At 39.6% G+C, this 18,620-nt stretch overlaps 2 protein-coding genes across 2 annotated transcripts; both read left to right on the top strand.

Annotated features, from left to right (window-relative positions):
• Positions 1 to 429: 429 nt before the first annotated feature.
• espnlb (espin like b) lies at positions 430 to 8,241 on the top strand. Its single transcript, XM_036138173.1, has 6 exons — positions 430 to 958; positions 1,534 to 1,708; positions 1,993 to 2,128; positions 4,445 to 4,563; positions 6,048 to 6,227; positions 6,523 to 8,241. Exons 2-6 carry the CDS (start codon positions 1,694 to 1,696, stop codon positions 8,107 to 8,109), a joined length of 2,037 nt encoding a protein of 678 aa, XP_035994066.1. The 5' UTR covers positions 430 to 958; positions 1,534 to 1,693; the 3' UTR covers positions 8,110 to 8,241.
• Positions 8,242 to 9,816: 1,575 nt separating this feature from the next.
• On the top strand, positions 9,817 to 18,484 carry rab6bb (RAB6B, member RAS oncogene family b). Its single transcript, XM_012878975.3, has 8 exons — positions 9,817 to 10,034; positions 14,259 to 14,317; positions 14,721 to 14,774; positions 15,211 to 15,316; positions 15,431 to 15,542; positions 15,668 to 15,761; positions 16,851 to 16,917; positions 17,363 to 18,484. The coding sequence occupies exons 1-8, from the start codon at positions 9,965 to 9,967 to the stop codon at positions 17,425 to 17,427; spliced, it is 627 nt and encodes a 208-aa protein (XP_012734429.1). The 5' UTR covers positions 9,817 to 9,964; the 3' UTR covers positions 17,428 to 18,484.
• The last annotated feature ends 136 nt before the right edge of the window (positions 18,485 to 18,620 follow it).

Below are 18,620 nucleotides of genomic sequence, written 5' to 3'. Positions count from 1 at the left end.
TTTATTTACCAAAAATTACATTTATTTATTTATTTATTTATTTAATGGCCTAATGTAATAGGCACATTTAGATATTTAATGGCACATTTAAACAATTAATTTTACATTTCATATTTTAATGGTACATTTAATTGTTTAATGATGTATTAAATAAAATAATTGTGCACTTAATTATTCAATGGAAAATTTAATGGTCCATTCATTGATTTCATTTTACATTTCATCATCTTATCGCACATTTATTTATTTTGTGGTACATTTAATTATACATTCAATGGGACATTTAATGGTGCATTTGTTTATTTAATTTTACATTTCATTATTTCATGGTACATTTATTTATTTTATAGTATATTGACATTTATTTATTTCATAATATATTAATTTATTTAATATTGTCCCCTTTAACCCTCCGTAGTACTGCTGCCTCTCAGTTCACCACTTTCATCGTCTACAAAATGGTGTCCACAACACTTTCTCTCTGTCACACCGACGGCTACCAGTAGGGGGTGCTAAATTCTCACAAACATGCTATGTGTCAGGAAGGGTATACTACCAACCAGAATGACCTGTACCCTTTACACACACACACACACACACACACACACACACACACACACACACACACACACACACACACACACACACACACACCTGCTCATGTGTGTTCTGTACTCTACAGCGTTTTGTCCCCCACATACATTCTCAGAGCTATCGTTTCTATACTTCCAGGTGCCAGTCATCCTATCCCACTGCTTTAATTATGCACACTTTGAAGGCCCCCCCAGTCCGAAGTTTCGGTCCAGTTGATGCTGCTCATTGGCTTTATTGGTTATTGGCTTCTGCCAGGAAAAGAGACGGACATAAGGCTTTTCTTCTTTTGTTTTCGGTGACCGTTCCTCTCAGTTTAAGTTTTGTACGCTCTTGGCATTCTTATCACGCTGCGGGGGAGCTTCATGTAAGTGTGATTAGAATTGTGCTTACAATTACCGGTGGACTCTTTATAATATTAATTCAGACAAAAAAAATATTTTTGTAAACAAAATAAGCCTGTCTAAGATGTGCAATGTTTCATAAAGAAATTTGCTATTTAGAGTAAGTAGCTTCTGTAAAACAAATAAGCATAATAAAAGGTAGTTTTTAAAAACATTGTGACCAGAATATTTTTGCTTTGATCATTTTTGTGGAAGAGGAAATCTGGACTGAGAAATGTCATGACGATATATGCAGGGACAACTCTGCCTTAGACAGCTGCCAGCATAACACAGTTTATAAGATGAATAAACTTTTTTTTTTATTTCAAGACAATCCAAAGCATGATTTAGAGATGGCATGAAGGAGATAAATGTTTCAGTATTCAGAGCATCATTTCAGGTCTGTGTTAACTCCAGTTTGCTTTCTCCTGCACTCTGCTGGGGGCTACTACATATCCACTGTTCAGGCTCCAGTTACACCACTTCCTGTCTTAGTTTCAAGCACTACAGGCAGCTTCCTATGCCTTCACATTAACTCAGTGTGTGTGTTTGCCATTAGGCAGCATTACTCTTCTAGCTGATTGCTTTGGAGCTGTGCATCGCTGTGAGGCGTGTCATCGGAGGGTCCTCGTTTGCCTGTTATATTGGTCTCTTCCTTCCTCTAGAAAGACGGGCTGCTGCGTCTCGGAGCTGCCAGAGTGTGAAATTGGAGAACAAGAATGGAGAACATCAAGGTGACCACTGATCTGAAATAAAATTCATCTCAGAGGAGGTGAAAATAAATGCTTTAAGAGCAGCATATACGGTCGTATTTGAGGAAGACGCCGATGTTACACTGAAAATGCATCAGCTAAGGAAACGTTTTGGAACCAGATGATTGAAGATGCTGATTAAATAAACAAAGAAAAGCAAAACAAACTGCAGATCAAATTGCATTTTTCTAGATGAAAACACGTATTTACATTGGCTGAGTTGTCCTTTAGAGCATTGCTCATCCCCGCTGTGCTTTTCTCCCCAGCAGCCAGTGAAGGAGGTTCTCCCCCTGCCTCGTCACCCCACCCCACTTCCTGTGACCCCCACATCTCTGACTCCTGCTGCCTCCTCAAAAAGACACACACCAGGGTCCATGCAGCATGTTCAGTTGGCCTCGTCAGGTAATCAGGACAGAGCTGTTTCTACATTCTGTCAGATATTTACTGCAAAGTTCAATGGATTTTATATAGGTTTAATGTAAAAAACAAAACAGAAAACATCAGCGACACCCATGACTGTGAAGTGGGAGAAAAAGTAATACATGCTTTTTCATTTTGTTTTTACAAATAGAAATATGCATGCAATGTTTTTATGTATTTATTTTAATCATTTATCTTTGTTCAGCACTTTGGTCAGTACTTGCTGTTTTTAAAGTGCTTTATAAATAAAGCAGGCTTGGCTTGTATGAATTCAGCCTTCTTCACTTTGAGACCCCTAAATAAAATCCAATGTAACCAATTATGTTCTGAAATCAACTAATTATATCTTAATTTGTAATATAACAACTTTCCTGTCAAGCCTCAAATGTTTTTTTTTTTTTGTTAGAGATTATTAGAGAACAAAAGGTTCTCACACCAGGGATGTCAGTGGCAAGGTTGTGAGGACTTTCAAAGCTGCACTTAATAATAATAATAATAATAATAATAATAATAATAATAATTAATAATAATAATAATAATACCGCTGTACCGATCCGTCGTGGTGAAGAGAGAGCTGAGCCAAAAGGCGAAGCTCTCGATTTACCGGTCGATCTACGTTCCTACCCTCATCTATGGTCACGAGCTTTGGGTCGTGACCGAAAGAACGAGATCCCGGATACAAGCGGCTGAAATGAGTTTTCTCCGTAGTGTGTCTGGGCTCTCCCTTAGAGATAGGGTGAGGAGCTCAGTCATCCGGGGAGGACTCAGAGTAGAGCCGCTGCTCCTCCACGTCGAGAGGAGCCAGTTGAGGTGGCTCGGGCATCTGGTCAGGATGCCTCCTGGACGCCTCCCTGGTGAGGTGTTCCGGGCACGTCCCACCGGGAGGAGGCCCAGGGGAAGACCCAGGACACGCTGGAGGGACTATGTCTCCCGGCTGGCCTGGGAACGCCTTGGGATTCCTCCTGAGGAGCTGGCCCAAGTGGCTGGGGAGAGGGACGTCTGGGCCTCCCTACTGAAGCTGCTACCCCCGCAACTCAACTCAACCCCAGATAAGCGGAAGACGATGGATAGATGGATGGATGGATAATAATAATACATTTTATTAAAAAACGCTTTTCTGAATACTCAGACACTTTACAAAAAAGTTACATCAAATTAATAAAACAGTATGAAATAATACACTAAATGCACTAAAACACAAAACATTGAGCTAAACCTTAAAAGCAAGTTTAAAAAGTGTGTTTGTATCTGAGATTTGAAGGCTTGCAAGTCCGCACAGTCTCAGATGTGTTTGGTGAGGAAGTTCCAAAGGGAGGGGGAAAGGCTCTGTCGCCCCAAGTACTTGGTCCTAACTGGTTTGGTAAGGAGGTAAGCATCAGATGAAGGGAGGCTGCAGGATGGATTGTGATGATGGAGCAGATCAGTGAGGTAGGAACTATTAATTGTAAATCAATAGTCTTAGCTTTGAATATCTCACAAGGAACTGTTAAAAATAGCAAGATTATGGTACAACAGCAAACATACCAATACATGGTGATCCATCTAAACTTACAAGCTGGGCAAGGAAGAAGTCAAGAGGCCCATGGTGACTCTGGAGGAGCTGCAGAGATCCTCGGCTCACGTGGGGGAGTCTTTTAATAAAGAAAACTATTAGCCTTTCACTCAACAAATCAGGCCTTGATGTAACAGTGACAACAAGTGAGCCATTATTGCAACTAAGTCATAAGTCAGATGAAACAAAAACAAGCACTTATTGGCCTTAATGCTAAACTTTACATGTGGCGGAAAATTGACCAAGCATATCATCATGAACACAATCAACTCTTGGTGAATTATTTTGGTGGCAGCATTATGCTATAGGGATGCTTTTCTTCAACCGAGAAGCTGATCAGAGTTAATGGAAAGGCAGCTAGAGCTAAATAAAGGGCAATCCTGTCAGAGGCTGCAGAACTTCAGCTACTGCAGAGGTTCACCTTCCAAACGTGGACCATTCCAGGGGGTAGCAATACTTTTACAAGCCATTGTGATAGCATAAAACTCTCAGAACATTAAAAATAAAGTTTCCATGCAGGTCTCACATGTCATTATTTTACAAACCAAGATTAATTCTTTAAAAATTTAAACATTAAGTCTATAGAACTGGCAAAGAGGCAACAAAATATGTTTAATCACATACAGAAAATCAGATTAGCACACATATACCTTTAGATTTCAAATCAAAAGATGCTAACTGATCTCTCCCGTATTTTTTAAAACCTTAGGGTTTGACCTTTCTCCCTTTTTTGTGTTTGCTTATAGTGGTGACATCCTTCAGTCACCTGAAGCCTCCAGAGAGGGACCTCACACCGATGTCTCAGATGAAGCCTATTAAATCGCTGAAGCATGCTGGCTTAACTGCCGTCTTCACCGGGCAAACTGTGAGTCATGTGGTGCGGTTTTCCATATGAGCAGTACACCCTTGTAAAGGTTCACACCATCCTGAATAAAAATATCCACTTGCCACAAGAATTAATGGACATAATTATGAAGAAACTATGTGCTATGTATTTGATTTGAAAATTAAAAGCTTGCAATAACTACCCTCAACTCTTAAAGCTTTAAACTAATAAAAGGCACCCACTTAAAACATGAAATTCAATAACACATGAGCATATCGAGAATTTCTAAGTTATTGTAAAAATAGTAAAAAAAAACTGGAACAAAAGAAAAAAAATCATAGCTACAAATTGACGCAATATCAAACATAATATAAGGCTATTGCCTTGGTTGCAGCTAGGCAGGGTAAACCTAGATATAAAGTAATCCGAATGACATTTGCAAGTAAGTTACTTTAATACCTATAGATCAAACGTAGGCCATGCAGGAATGGTCGTGTCGATAGAACAGTTTGATAGTTATGCAAACACTATGAGACACTGAGACAGTGAAGGCTGTAATTTAAAAACACAAAAAAATAGCAATCTGGGTTGCTTATTTTAAATGTGAGTTGGGCTAAGGTAAAGATATATGATGTTACAAAAGTTTTTATCTTGTAAAATGCTTTCTAAATGTTATGAAAATACAATTAATAAGTGCTGAAGCATGTTAGGCTTTATCTGTGTATGTCTTTACCTAAAAGAGAGGTAATCTCAATAGATGCACCAATTAAAATATTACAAACATTGCCTATATTTGTTATTTGTAAATGAGTGATTTTGATTAAATATTATTTCTCTTTTAGAACTATAATATAAGAAGATATAAGAAATAGCATTCAAGATATTGTTCTGCCCTGCTTGCCATGAATGGTCATTAATTATTATCATTAATTCACGTATAAGAATCATAGAATCAGCCTGAAATGTTTTAAAGAGCAATCACAGGATAAAAGGTTTATATCATCTTGACATTAGCACAAAATCATTGTGGAATCAAATATTTAAACTGGCTTTAGCATTTTATATTAGTGACTAACACAGTAAGTACAGCTAGCGTCCCAAAAGCTGTTCTGATCCCTCACTGTAATCATTGTGATCTGATGAACCCTTGATTCCCGCCACACACTCCCTTTTCAGTCAAACCTTCCACAGTTCCACAGAGCGCTGTGTTGTCTGTTCAACCTAGCAGCATCTAGCATTCTCGTGTTCACTTATTTGGAATAAAAAAATGAAAAATGTACCTTTCAACAGACCAGTCACTGGTCAGAGCTAATCTAAATGAAAATCATCTGATTCCAGTCACCAGAAAAAAATCTTCGGCGTTTATTTAATCAGAAATATACATGGTGTAAACATGTTTGGTGCTTTCAGACACCCTTTTAATCTCCTTTAGCCAAATACAGATGTCACATTATAGAAGACAATTATCACAAATCCAGAGATCAGAGGTGTCACTCTTGTCTTGTGTTATCGAACATCAACAGATGCTTGACAACGAGGAGGTGCGAGAGGAGGCACCAAGTGTCAACGCCATCTTGGCTGACATAGACTCCCTGGTGCCCACCCACGATGAAAGTGGACGCCCCATACCAGAATGGAAACGGCAGGTGATGGTGCGGCAGCTGCATGTCAGGATGCAGGATGAAGAGGCGGAGGAGACACAGGTACTCCTTCGTTGTTTTCACACAAAGAAGAACACCCTGTTTTAGAAAGAAAGCACTTTGCTCTGTGGAAACGCAAACGGAATATGTATGTTAATCTGTCAATCCTCAATTCAACAATTTGGAGGGTTGATCCAGTACTTTTGGCAATGTAACATATGTCATCAGATCTTATGACCCTTGCTATGCAACATTCTTTATATATTGTATGTAAAAACAAACTTATCAAACAAGTGGATGAAACACTTTAACTTAAAATATTTATCAGAACTGTGAAATATCTTTGTGTCTTTAACAGGATATGTTGAATGGGTATGTGCCAGTGGATTCCTGGAAGTACTCCCAGACTCACAATGCCATCTTGGGGCCCTTTGGTGAGCTCTTAACAGAGGAGGACCTGGTTTACTTGCAGCATCAGATTGAGTCTGTTTCTCTGCAGAAACGCTGCCAGGCCTATGAGTTGGAGTTGACCAGGCTAACCGAGGAGTTAAAGGCAATTTTACCTGATCCTATAGTCAATATTTCCCTCAACAAGGAGGCTCTGCAAAAAATGGACTCTGAGGGAAAATCGCACCTGACTCTGCCTGTCTGGTGTGATCGTGTCTCAGAGATTGTCAAAAACATGTCCCTGCTGGTGGCTAACCTGACGAAAACACAGGCAAAGGAAAGCGACTGGGGGATGGTGGGAGGTATGGTTGAGGGGATGAAGGATTTGCAGGCAAATAGAGTTGTCTCTGAAATTGATTTGGACTCAGGATTTATGCAAAAGGGCAAAGAGAAGGAGCGTACGCCTGCAGGGGCATCCAGCGAATGTAGGATGCCTAATATTAGGGGGACATCGGCTTTCAGCCAGCGCTTGGAGAGCAGCAGCTGCAGTAGAGAGCAGAGAGAGAAGGTGGAGAGAGAGATCCAGCAGTCTGGTGTGTCGGTGAAAAACCTTCGGTCCAACTTTGAGGGTCAAATTGGAAGCATTTATCCCTTCGCTGGGGTTGTACATGGCGCGCAGCGGCTGAAGAGTAAGAATTGGGTTGTACCATCAGCAGGAAACAGCGATGATGTCAACACACACCTCGGTGCCCTTAAACCCTGTGAAGCTGTGGTGGAGACCACCAGCTTGAGAAAAGAGCGGATAGTGGTGTTGTTCCTGAGCCACTGGAAGAAGTCTGCATATGCCATCTCAATGAGAGCCGCAAGGCAGAGGCAGGAAAAGCTTGCAGCACCGGGAAATGTGACTACAGCACTGCCTAAACAGAAAACACACTCCCTTTTCCGGTTCTGCAAACAACGAGGCGCTGTGGACAAAATGGTGAACTCCTGGAGGAATAAGCTAGAATTGAAATATGATCTGAAATCCCATTTGGCCTCCAAAAATCCATGTGACTCCCATGTGACCTTTTCTCCAGAGCAGTTCCTGCCAGAAGTAAATGGAGTCACGATGAGCCACGACAGCTTGACCCTGGACCTCTTCATGCTGGGTTACTTCCACATCTTAGAGCAAGACCTGTCCGCAGAGGAGAGGAAGATGAGACATCTCCTCTGCTTTGAGGTTTTCGACCACGTCAGTTTCTTCCCCTGGGAAAAGGTGCGAGATTTCCACAAAGCCGTTCTTCAGGAAATTCAGTCTGGGAGGAGACAGTGGAGCGACGGCTTTGAAGACCTCAAAGTTCGGTTCTTCGGTGAATCAACACCGTGCCGCTGCCCATCATCATTCCTGCCAGACTTCGAAGCTGTGCCCAAGGTTATAGTGCAAAACGCCACTCCAGAGGAGAGCGGCAGCGACGCAGAATTTAGCTGTTTCAATAATGAAGACATCTTTAAATATATCGATCGCAGTTTTGCTTTCTGGAAAGAGAAAGAGGCAGAGCTGTTTAACTTTGAACACTGAGCTTAAATTTTACGTTTTTCTTTTTTTTTTGGACAAAATGATACCGATGTGTTTGTGTTAAACTAGAGATGGATCCCAAATAAAACACTGAGAAAGCTTTGTTGGTGAACAGTTTTTGCAAACAGAAATTACACAGAGACTTAAGTAGTTTTGAAGAATTTTCACCATCTAGTAGCTTCTACAAATAGATAATATTGATTTAAAATTTTATTTAGAATGACAATTTTAACTGTACAGTTAAGACTAAATGTCCAAGTTCTCTAAGTTGCTTTGGTCACCATTAGCTGGGAGATTATGTCACCATCCATGCTTTGGAAAGTTTGATCCATACAAGGAGGGGAAATGCTAGAATTCCTCTGCCTTTGAAATAATGAGCAAATAAACTCTTTAATTTCTTTTATTTTGGGTTAAACTAGTGGAACTGGTGATTTTAAATAGCTAGAAGGCCTATTTGTATGACAAAACCTTTCCTGAAAGTGCATTTAGGCTTAATAAGGACATGATGACTATGAGTTGTTGTTTTGAATCTGAAATGGTTTCCAGCTCATCCTCAAACCATTCACTGTACTCAGAGATGCAATGATGAAAAAGACTGGGGAAAAATACTTTTTAATTTATTAGAGAACATTAGTAGACAAACAGCATCATAAAAACCAAATAATACAGCATGGAACCCAGAGGTAAAGTGATAGAGAACTTTGAGGCAGTTGGGAAATAAAACAAACACCCTAAGCTTATATATTCCTAACATGTCCAATTCATCATCTGAACATGAAAATAGTGTAGCATAACAGCAAACATGCCAAGGCATAGCCCTCCATTTCACCCGATGAGCAGAGCAAGCAGAGTGTGAATAATGAAAGCAGCCAAGATATTCACATTAATTCTGGAGGAGCCACATAGACCAAAAGCTCAGGTGGGAGACTCTGTTGTGAGGAAAACTATTAGTTGTTTCAAGCAGATGAAAACAAAACCCAAAAACTCTGCAATCGCAGCTAAAGCTGATTCTACAAGACTTTGAATCAAGGCACATATTCACGCTGCTCTTAAAAGAAAAGCTCACTTTGTAATTGTTTAGAGCGGTTATATTTGTAATTCATAATAATGCACTTGTTAAATAAATTTGAAAATAAAAACAACATTTATCTCAAACATCACCGTTATGGACAGTTAGTCTGTCACGTAAAACCCCCAATAGTATGTACAAATGTTTTAACAAATTGTGATAACGTGATAATGGGTATGTTTTTGTTTAAAAAGGAACCATATCAGAAAAAGCATCCATCCATCCATCCATCCATCCATCCATCCATCCATCCATCCATCCATCCATCCATCCATCCATCCATCCATCCATCCATCCATCCATCCATCCATCCGATGTCATATTTTCAATTACTTGAATTTGTTAATATGTTATTTCAGTCTTGCTATTTTTTTTTAAGACGTCATATTTAGACCGGTAAATTTAATGAACACGTTCCCTCACAAGATGCTGTATGGGACCAGTTTAAAACCACCCTTAACTACGGGAGCAACGCTTTATTAAATGGTCCATGATCATCATCAATATTTTAGCTTCATCATGCCTGTTTTGTTAAGTTCCCATCTTGAGGCAGCAAAATCATGGCTGCATACGATCGGAAAGGTGAGGGATATGAAAGAGGTGAGGTCGCGCAGGCGCACATGCTGCCTAAGCCGACAGGACGACGCGGAGCTGCATTCCCACCATTCTGTGAGGAGAGGAGGATCCTCCTGCGCACCCACAGCACAGAGGGACACGCAGGCCGATAAAGAGGAAAAATAGAAACAAAAACATTTTAAATACCCCCAGCCAAGCTTTTTATCTGCCACCATGTCAGCCGGAGGAGATTTGGGGAATCCCCTGCGGAAATTTAAACTCGTGTTTTTGGGAGAGCAAAGCGGTGAGTCAGTGATCAGGGGGAGGCTTGGGTGTCGAACATGTGTGTGCGTGTTAAAGAGTACCTATGTAATCATCTATCTATGTTTTTTTCTCATTCAGTTAGAGGTTTGAATCCATAAGATGTTGGCCTGGGTGTATGTGATGCCGATGTTAGTGCTGGCAGCATCAGTGGCACCAGGGTAATTTGATTAACAGAGGGTGACAAAAAGAGAAGGGAAAGGAAACCGCATACGTGCAAATTCAACCTGTAAATCAGGAAACATGATTGTGAATGAGCGCCTGTCTATTGTCGCAAACGATCCCAACTCGCACCATAGCAGGCGAAATGAATGGAGATGTTTTGATGTGCTGCAGTGACCGTGAAATATCTTCATCCTCTCCCCTTTTTTATTTCGATCCTTTATTCCTGACATATCCCACCTTTTTCTTTCACCTAAAAAAAACATGGAAATGTCTTCCTTTTGCCAGTTATTAGTATTTTCAGAAAGGATAACAAACAGTCTCCCATGTGTCGGTTCGGGACACACCCTAGACTGCCGATGTCTGTAGCATCTCCAAAGCACGCAGTCTCCTGCTCTGCCCCATAAATAATCCTAGAAAAAAACTAAAAAGGCTTGACATGGCTTAAATGTTATACTGTGTTATCAATAATCTTTTGATTCAGGGTGGGGAGGGCTGTGGTTTGATGTGACGGGACAAATTCGCAAAAAGAAGATCGATAAAGGTTTAGAGCCTGAAGACGTGCTCAGATATTAGACACCTAAAGTGGCAGCAAGAGGGTCAATATCCAATAAAAAGCAATGATAAAGAAGTAATAACCAGTTCTAATATCAGAGCAGTTGTGTGTGTGTAGGTGTGTGTGTGTGTGTGTGTGTGTGCGTGTGTGTGTCTGTGTGTGTGTGTGTGTGTCTGTGTGGCCTGCGCTGCAATGTTGCTGTCCATGGTCCTGAAGAGAGGCCCTGTGTGGTCCATCGCTTCCACAAGGCTTCAAGGCTAGGGAGAAGGCAGAGGCCTGCTGGAGTTATATTCTTTCCATCCTCAGTCATTTACAGATCTGATGCAAAATGTTTCTCTGGATGACGCTTTGATTGACGTAAATGAGCATGGAGAGCACAGGGCCGACTTGGATTCCTGGATCCTCCAGTGATTAAAAAATGTTCTTAAATGTTTCAATTACTCACATGTCTGATGTCTGTCACTTGAGTTCAGTTCTTCTATTTATATAACAGCAATTCAGTGTCATCTCAGTGCCCGTCACAAGAGAATTAAATCCGATTAATCTCTGGAAATACATAATCAGATCATACTGCTTGAATCCAATCATGTAGACAGGTTCAGGTTGATTCTAACGCACTCCTTAATTTTAACTCACGTATGACACAATGTAGTCAAATTAAATCCATTATGCCAACTGGTAAAAAGTTATCCAACAATACTCGGCTGATTGCATCACCACTTGACTTTGCTGCCATTCCTTCATCCCTGTCAAGAATCAAGATTGGATAAGTGACAAATCAGTCTCATGTGACAAATTCTAGTAGAGCTGTACGTTATATCGAATAGCAATCATCACTGCAATTTCAATGTTACAAAAAAAAAAAGAAAAGAAAAAAAAGATGCCCAAGGACCACTTGGACGCAACATTTTCCCATGTTCCCTGCATTAAAACTCTACCTTCCTATGTGTATGGCAAATCAAATCGACTTTCACTGCACACCGCTGATATTGATCTTTGTGACAGAGATCAGAAAGCTCAGCTAGCATTGTCGTGGACATTGTGATGTTAAAAAGAAACATATTAGTAAGCAAAATGTGGCTTACTTGCGATCAGTATTGTTATCAAGTCAACAATAACATTGCAATGTCACGTTTTCCAAATACTGTGCAGGCCAACTGCCTGAATATTAGTTGTGGTTTTCCACCGACTCCAGCGAAAAAGTAGAAGAGGGGAAACAATTAGCTGATCAGTAGGGAATGTTATGTAACTAAAACATGATTTGTTTTAATGTCAAAGAAGATATATAGTTTAAATCTAATTTCCATTAGCTTTTAGACAGTGTCTTGGCTCTGTGGTGCAAGAACGAAACAAGTTAGGCTTAATGCCTAAACAGCTTTTGTTTGTCAAGCGCTAAGCCTTGAAATTGTTAATCTTTTTGAGATTTCTGTAGAAACATTTTGCTAAATCTAGTTAGGTTCATTCTATGTCTCTGTTACACAACTTTTAAGAAGTAGTTTTGCCCTTGTTTATTTGTATATAGTTTGTGCATTTGCCTAATTTCCAGATCAATAATTTTTTTTTAGATGTATTCAACTTTTTAAAGGAGCAATCACCAATTTTCACCACTAGGTGAAGCTTGAGCACGGTCTGTAGACCAAAACAAGCCGTGTATCAAGTCACGCCTTTATCTCACTTCAGCACTGGGCACCCATTTTCCCTTGTCACCTATTGGCTCATTTGTGCATATTTGCAAAGGATAAATACAAAGCAAAACAGCATCACCTTTCGGAGGAACAGGTTTAGTGAAGAAGTAAGCAACTCAGAACTTTATAATGCTGTTAGCAAGAGAACAGTTTGATCCAATGGGTGTGTTTTCTGCCATTTTGTGCCTGCCAATGGAATTTTATGGGCAGAGAGGGGGCAAGCTCTGAGTGGCAGCTGTTCACATGTGGACGTCCACATATGTGCATGTATAGCCAGCCTGGCTATGTAAACAAGAGACTGGGGAACAACACAGAGAGATGGTGTGTGATGCTTAAATATTGTCCATCTAAAAAGATACCTTTAGTTCTTCACAAAACTATTTTTTAAGTTATTTCTATCTAAACTAAAAAATTCGCTTATTGCTTCTTTAAAGGGATCATTTGCCTCTGTTGAAATTATTGTTGGGATATCATAGGGTTGTTGTTCATCTCGGCCCTTTGCAATTTTGTGCCTTTGTAGGTTTGGTTGCTTTGCACCTAACTTTTTTAGAGGGAAGATAAAAGACCTCTGGCTGTTAGGTACCTCGAGAAAGTTTTTAAAGAGTTGGCCAAATAGGGGCTGTTTATAACCATCAGGTGTCACAATAAAACAAGAAACAAAAGCAGAATTTCAGGGTTTAATTTGCCTGCTGTCATATTAAGTGGAACGTGGGATAAAGAACCTGGAGCAAATTATGGACTGAAAACTTTGCATGCTATGAAGGGGAAACTGTTTGCTTTAATAAATGAGTGGACATTTATTAGGGGGTCCATTGGCCACATACTTCCCCTGGTCCCCTTGGTGGTCTGCGGCAGGAGATTTTATTCGGACCATGTACCAATAATGTACCATGGATGTTAAGTGCTCGCTTTAACAGTCAATGATTTCAGTTAATTTTCTATGATCTACTAATGGTCACTACAGAGCTGCACAATATAGTCAGTGTGTGCAAATTCACAGTTGCAAATGTCAGCTTTAATGCAATATTTTACAGACTGGCACGCTGCCATGGATACTCTGTATGCTGGTAACATATTTGGCCAGTTTCTTTTACTCGCATATGACATAGATCTTAGTAATTGAGACAATACAGTTCAAGGAGAGGGGCGGGGTCACAGCAGTGAGGACAAATATCTCTAAAAAGTGTGTTAATCATATTCAACACACCATAGAATGATAATATTGAAATTTTATATTTCCTGATATGGTGCAGCAGTAGTCTACTTTGAGGGAATCTGGTTATATCACTCCAGTAAATAATACATACTAACAGGACCTCACATAGTTATTATTGTTTAGTCAGGGATCATAGTCTAAAGGGACCAAAATGAGAAAGGGAATAGTTATAGTAATTCAATTAAAATATGGTGTATTATGAAGTTTTTAAAATGTAATGTGCAGGTAGATAGAATTTTTAATGACATTTGAGCCTTGAGAGACTGTGTCTCTGAAGTGTCTTCATAATTTCAGAAAATTAAACTGATATGCTAATGGTTTTGTTTACAGGCACAAAATACAAGTAGGAGGACATTAAATGGCAACCTATGGGTACAGAATAGGGGTACATGGAGCCATTTAATAGTAGTTTTTATCTGAAAAGCCATTAGAAATGTTAGATATTGTGCTCCTGGCATTCTTCTGCCTTTGCATAATACTCTTTTAAGAAATAGGTTGATTAAACAATTTGAGACCAATATGTGCGATAAGTGTCTTATCGCACATATATGATCTAACTAAATCAACTTCTGTGTGTTTTTGTTTCAGTGGGCAAAACATCGCTCATCACCAGATTCATGTATGACAGTTTTGACAACACATATCAGGTGAGGCTTGGAGCTCAAACACAAGTGCAACATGTGAACATGTTAGGAACTATTGATCGAGTATAGATCTGGTCAGTAAGTGCACTTCAGGATTGATGATGGGAATTTTTTTTCATGTTGGAATAATAACACTGATAATGTTATGAATCTAAAATGTGAAATATAAACTAATGAATCATATTAGACCGAGGCATTTGGAGTCCTTAAACTTTTCATAATGAATTAACCTTTCTTGAATAATGACCAAACTCAAATTGTCTCAAAGCAGTGAGTCTTTTGGAAAATGCTTAATAGATTGTTATATTTCATTTAGTTTTATTCATTGATGAGTAAAAATTACTCTGCTTGGAGCAGTATTTTGTCCTTTCTTTTACCAAAACCTTGCTCTTCTTTTCCCCCAAAGGCAACCATCGGAATAGACTTCCTATCAAAGACCATGTACCTGGAAGACCGGACAGTAGGAATCTCCGATGTTCATTTCTGAACTTGCATGTAGAAATGCTACACTAGGGCATTAATATGCCAATGTCATTGAATGTCCCAGTTTCTGCTCCATTTTGACTAATCTTTGATTTCATTTGCTTAATCACTCTTCTCTTTATGCTCTAACATGATTATGCGAAGGTTATTTCTCCTAGTAAGAGCTTTGGCATATTTTTTTCTTGTAATAAGCCATAGTCATGGATCATCTTCTTTAACTTGTGCAAATGCTATTTCTGTCGGGGGATATTATCCCCTGCCAGCCTGTGCATGAGCTGATATGGGCTTATCGCTCAGAAAAAGGCCTTTACTTGTGTTTAGCTTGTGTGAGGTTTGACAGTTTATGTGCGAACAGCTGCTGAGCCGTGTGTCTGTGCTTGTGTGTGTGTGTGTGTGTGTGTGTTCATATGCAGGTAAGGCTTCAGCTGTGGGACACAGCTGGGCAGGAGCGCTTCAGGAGCCTCATTCCCAGCTACATCCGGGACTCTACAGTGGCAGTGGTTGTGTATGACATTACAAGTAAGCCCTTGTTGATGCCTTTTTTTAAAAATATAAATAAACTAAGCGTTTACACACTGGTTTTTAAAGTCACAGAGAGGGACCAGTTCTAAACCGATGCTCTAATCTCCACAGACGTGAATTCATTCCAGCAGACCTGCAAATGGATTGACGACGTCAGGACAGAGAGAGGAAGTGATGTAATCATCATGCTTGTGGGCAACAAGACAGATCTGGAGGAGAAGAGGTAAATGCGCTGTTTTGTAATTAATGCAGCATTTAACTGTTGTTTTAAAAAAGGCCGTCGAATGCAACACGTCAGAGCTGAATGAATCAGCCTGAAATGTCGAGTCTGGCTGGACATTTCTGCAGGCAAATCACGATCGAGGAAGGAGAGCAGCGAGCCAAGGAGCTGAACGTCATGTTCATCGAAACCAGTGCCAAGACGGGCTCCAATGTCAAACAGGTGATCCTTGCAGTTTCAGCACGTCTTACTGCATTTTGGGTGCCACAAGGATGATTAAGCAATATTTTACAGACTTCATCGACGATGTCATCACCTGATAGGGTAAACAGTGACATTATCTGATGTCTCCAGATATACGCACAAAGACAAGAGAAAACAGAAAAAGCTACAAGAAACACACCAGCCATTAAATGCCCATTTAACTTTTCTAACAACATTGTTAATGTGCGGTTGTATGTGATCACGTGTACCTGTTTACTGTTCATCAAAGTAAAAACAAAAAAATAGAAAAAAACAGAAGAAAATTTGTAACTTATAACAGAAGAAATTTGTGACATTATTTACATTTTATTTTAATTTAATAAAAAGAAAATCCATTTAAGTTTAAAAATGTATCAGACAGCTATTGATACAATTGGTGCTAAATAGATTTTTTGGGGCACTTGACATTGTCCATAGAAAGACCAAGGAAATCATCACGACATATGGCACAAGGCAACAGTTATAATTCAATGTCTGGATCCAATCTTAACATTTTCTTGACATCACTAAGTATTTTAAAACAGGTGTCTTACTAGGTTTTACCACATTTTATCACAATTTTATCACAAATCTTATGATGATTTGGACCCTTCTTATCTATTGCAGTTTCATAGTGTCATTTTAATGCAGGTTGGGCAACTGATCACTTATTGTTCAAAAATAAAATGAAGCAGAATTTTCTATTAAATATGAAAAAGCTAGTTCTAACTAACAACCTAGTTGCAATTGATATAAAGTAGTTATATAGCTTTAACTTTATGTTACTTTGGAATTACTGGTGTAATTCAGTGAGATCAATTTGTCAATTTATATTTCAAATGTTCATGTGTATGCCTTACTACAGGCGCTATCATAAACAAATTATTCATAATAATTGACAAAACAGGAAATAAAGCAAACGCAAAAATTTGCATACATTTAGTATATTTAGAAATGGAGAAATACCATATTAGGAAGACAACATATTTTAAAATATTGCTGAGATTATAAAATAAATAAACAAAAAAAAAAAAAAAGATTCTTTTATCTTGTTCGTTCTCCTTCCAGCTGTTTCGTCGAGTCGCTGCTGCCCTACCTGGGATGGAAAGTCTGGACGACGCAAACCCCGAAGGCAGTATCCTTTACAGCCTCGCTGGTCCTCTGCGCCAGCCAAGCGGCTGAGAAGCCGGCCAGCTTATTTTTAATCTTTTAGTGGCTGCTGGCAGCAGCGCAAACACACAGATCAGCCGTCTGTCTATACAGAAGCATCGACCATTAAACGATTTATCCTTGAGAGGGAAGGGATGCACAGAGCGGGATGGGAGGGTGTTCACGCAGGGCTTTGGCACCACATAGTGGCTTGTCAGAAAAGTGACAGCGGTAGATGAGTTGTGGTGGAGAAGGTACCAAAAGAATCATGTAAATGAACTGATGAAACTAGAGTTCATGTAAAATAAATGTTCTGTTTGATTCACTTCCATGCACTCATTTCATCTTGCAACGACATGCACTGAGATTTACGCATTTGACACTGGAGTTTGGAGTCCATGTGTGGTTTTACCTTAACTGGAAATTCCCAGTGATTGACATCAAGCTGGACAAACCGCCGGAGCCCACCGTCCCTGAGGGCGGCTGTTCGTGTTAATGCCGAGCTGCTTGTGGACGGCTCCCTTCACACCATAGGCTTGTTGTGTTGCTTAATACTGGCTAGTTTCCAGTTGACTTCTCTAATTGGATATAGGAGCGAGAGCTTGTATCTGATTGGACGAATCAAATGTTATCTTTCAGTCTTGTTCAGTTGTAAGATATTGTATACTTTGTCAATATGTAAGAGACCGGAGGACGAGAATAATAATAATAATAATAAAAAAGAGAACAATAAACATGTTGCAATGAAAAGGAACAACAAAAAAAAAAAAGAAACAGTCTGGGGGAAAAAAAAAATAAACAAATAAAAAGAGAAAAACGGGGCAACCAACAGATTTCTTTTCGCTGTTATGTTTTGTATTTTTTATATATAAAAAGGGAAAGCACCAAAAACGAGGCCTAAACACGGAAGAGGAAAAAGTCGGAGGGTCGGTCGTTTCTCTTGCTGGCCGAACACGTCTGAATGTCTGCAGCACGCATGCACGCTGATCTGATCTTTGACCTGCCCTCCGGGGTCTCCGTGCTCTGGAGGGAGGCCGACTATCTTAGAATGTTTTATAGCATCTCTCTATAGCATCTCATGACAAACCTTCTCTCATTTGATATTCCCCACAAGGTTCAAACAACTTCCAGTAGGTTCACCTAACAGTAGCTGTGAAAACGTGTTTCCCTCCCCCCTCTCTTTCTCTCTCTCTCTCTCTCTTTCTCTCTCTCTATCTGTCCCTCTCTCTCTTTTCTAGAACAAAATGTACTGTGGTTAAAAAATAAAGAGCTAATAGAAAAGACAACGTACTGTCACAACACCCCCGTCCCTCCAGATTACCCTCTGCTGTTCCTCCTTGCCTCCCTCTGTCGTTCTCCTTTCAGCCTCCCCATCCCTCCATCCCGGTAATACACATATAACAATCCACTGTAATGCACTGCACTGTATATAATAATGTAATATGTATGTTGTGAACGTCCCTTTGTAGAAGTGGTCCTTGTTCACCAGTATGAATAGTGTAATAATGTTTAATGATTAATAAATTACAGATTAAAGGGCTTCACTCTCCTAACCGTCCGTATTCACCTGGTAGCAAAATGGTCTATTTCATTTTTCATGTGTTTTGGATTTTAATTCTAGTGTATTTTTGTAAAAAAAACAACAACATTCAGATTATATCTTGTACTGAAAGAAAAAAAGCTACAATT

Source organism: Fundulus heteroclitus, chromosome 6 (assembly GCF_011125445.2).
Source record: "Fundulus heteroclitus isolate FHET01 chromosome 6, MU-UCD_Fhet_4.1, whole genome shotgun sequence".
Classification (NCBI taxonomy): Eukaryota; Metazoa; Chordata; class Actinopteri; order Cyprinodontiformes; family Fundulidae; genus Fundulus; species Fundulus heteroclitus.
Note: the sequence above shows the minus strand (reverse complement) of the source record. Positions and strands in the feature narration are given on the sequence as shown.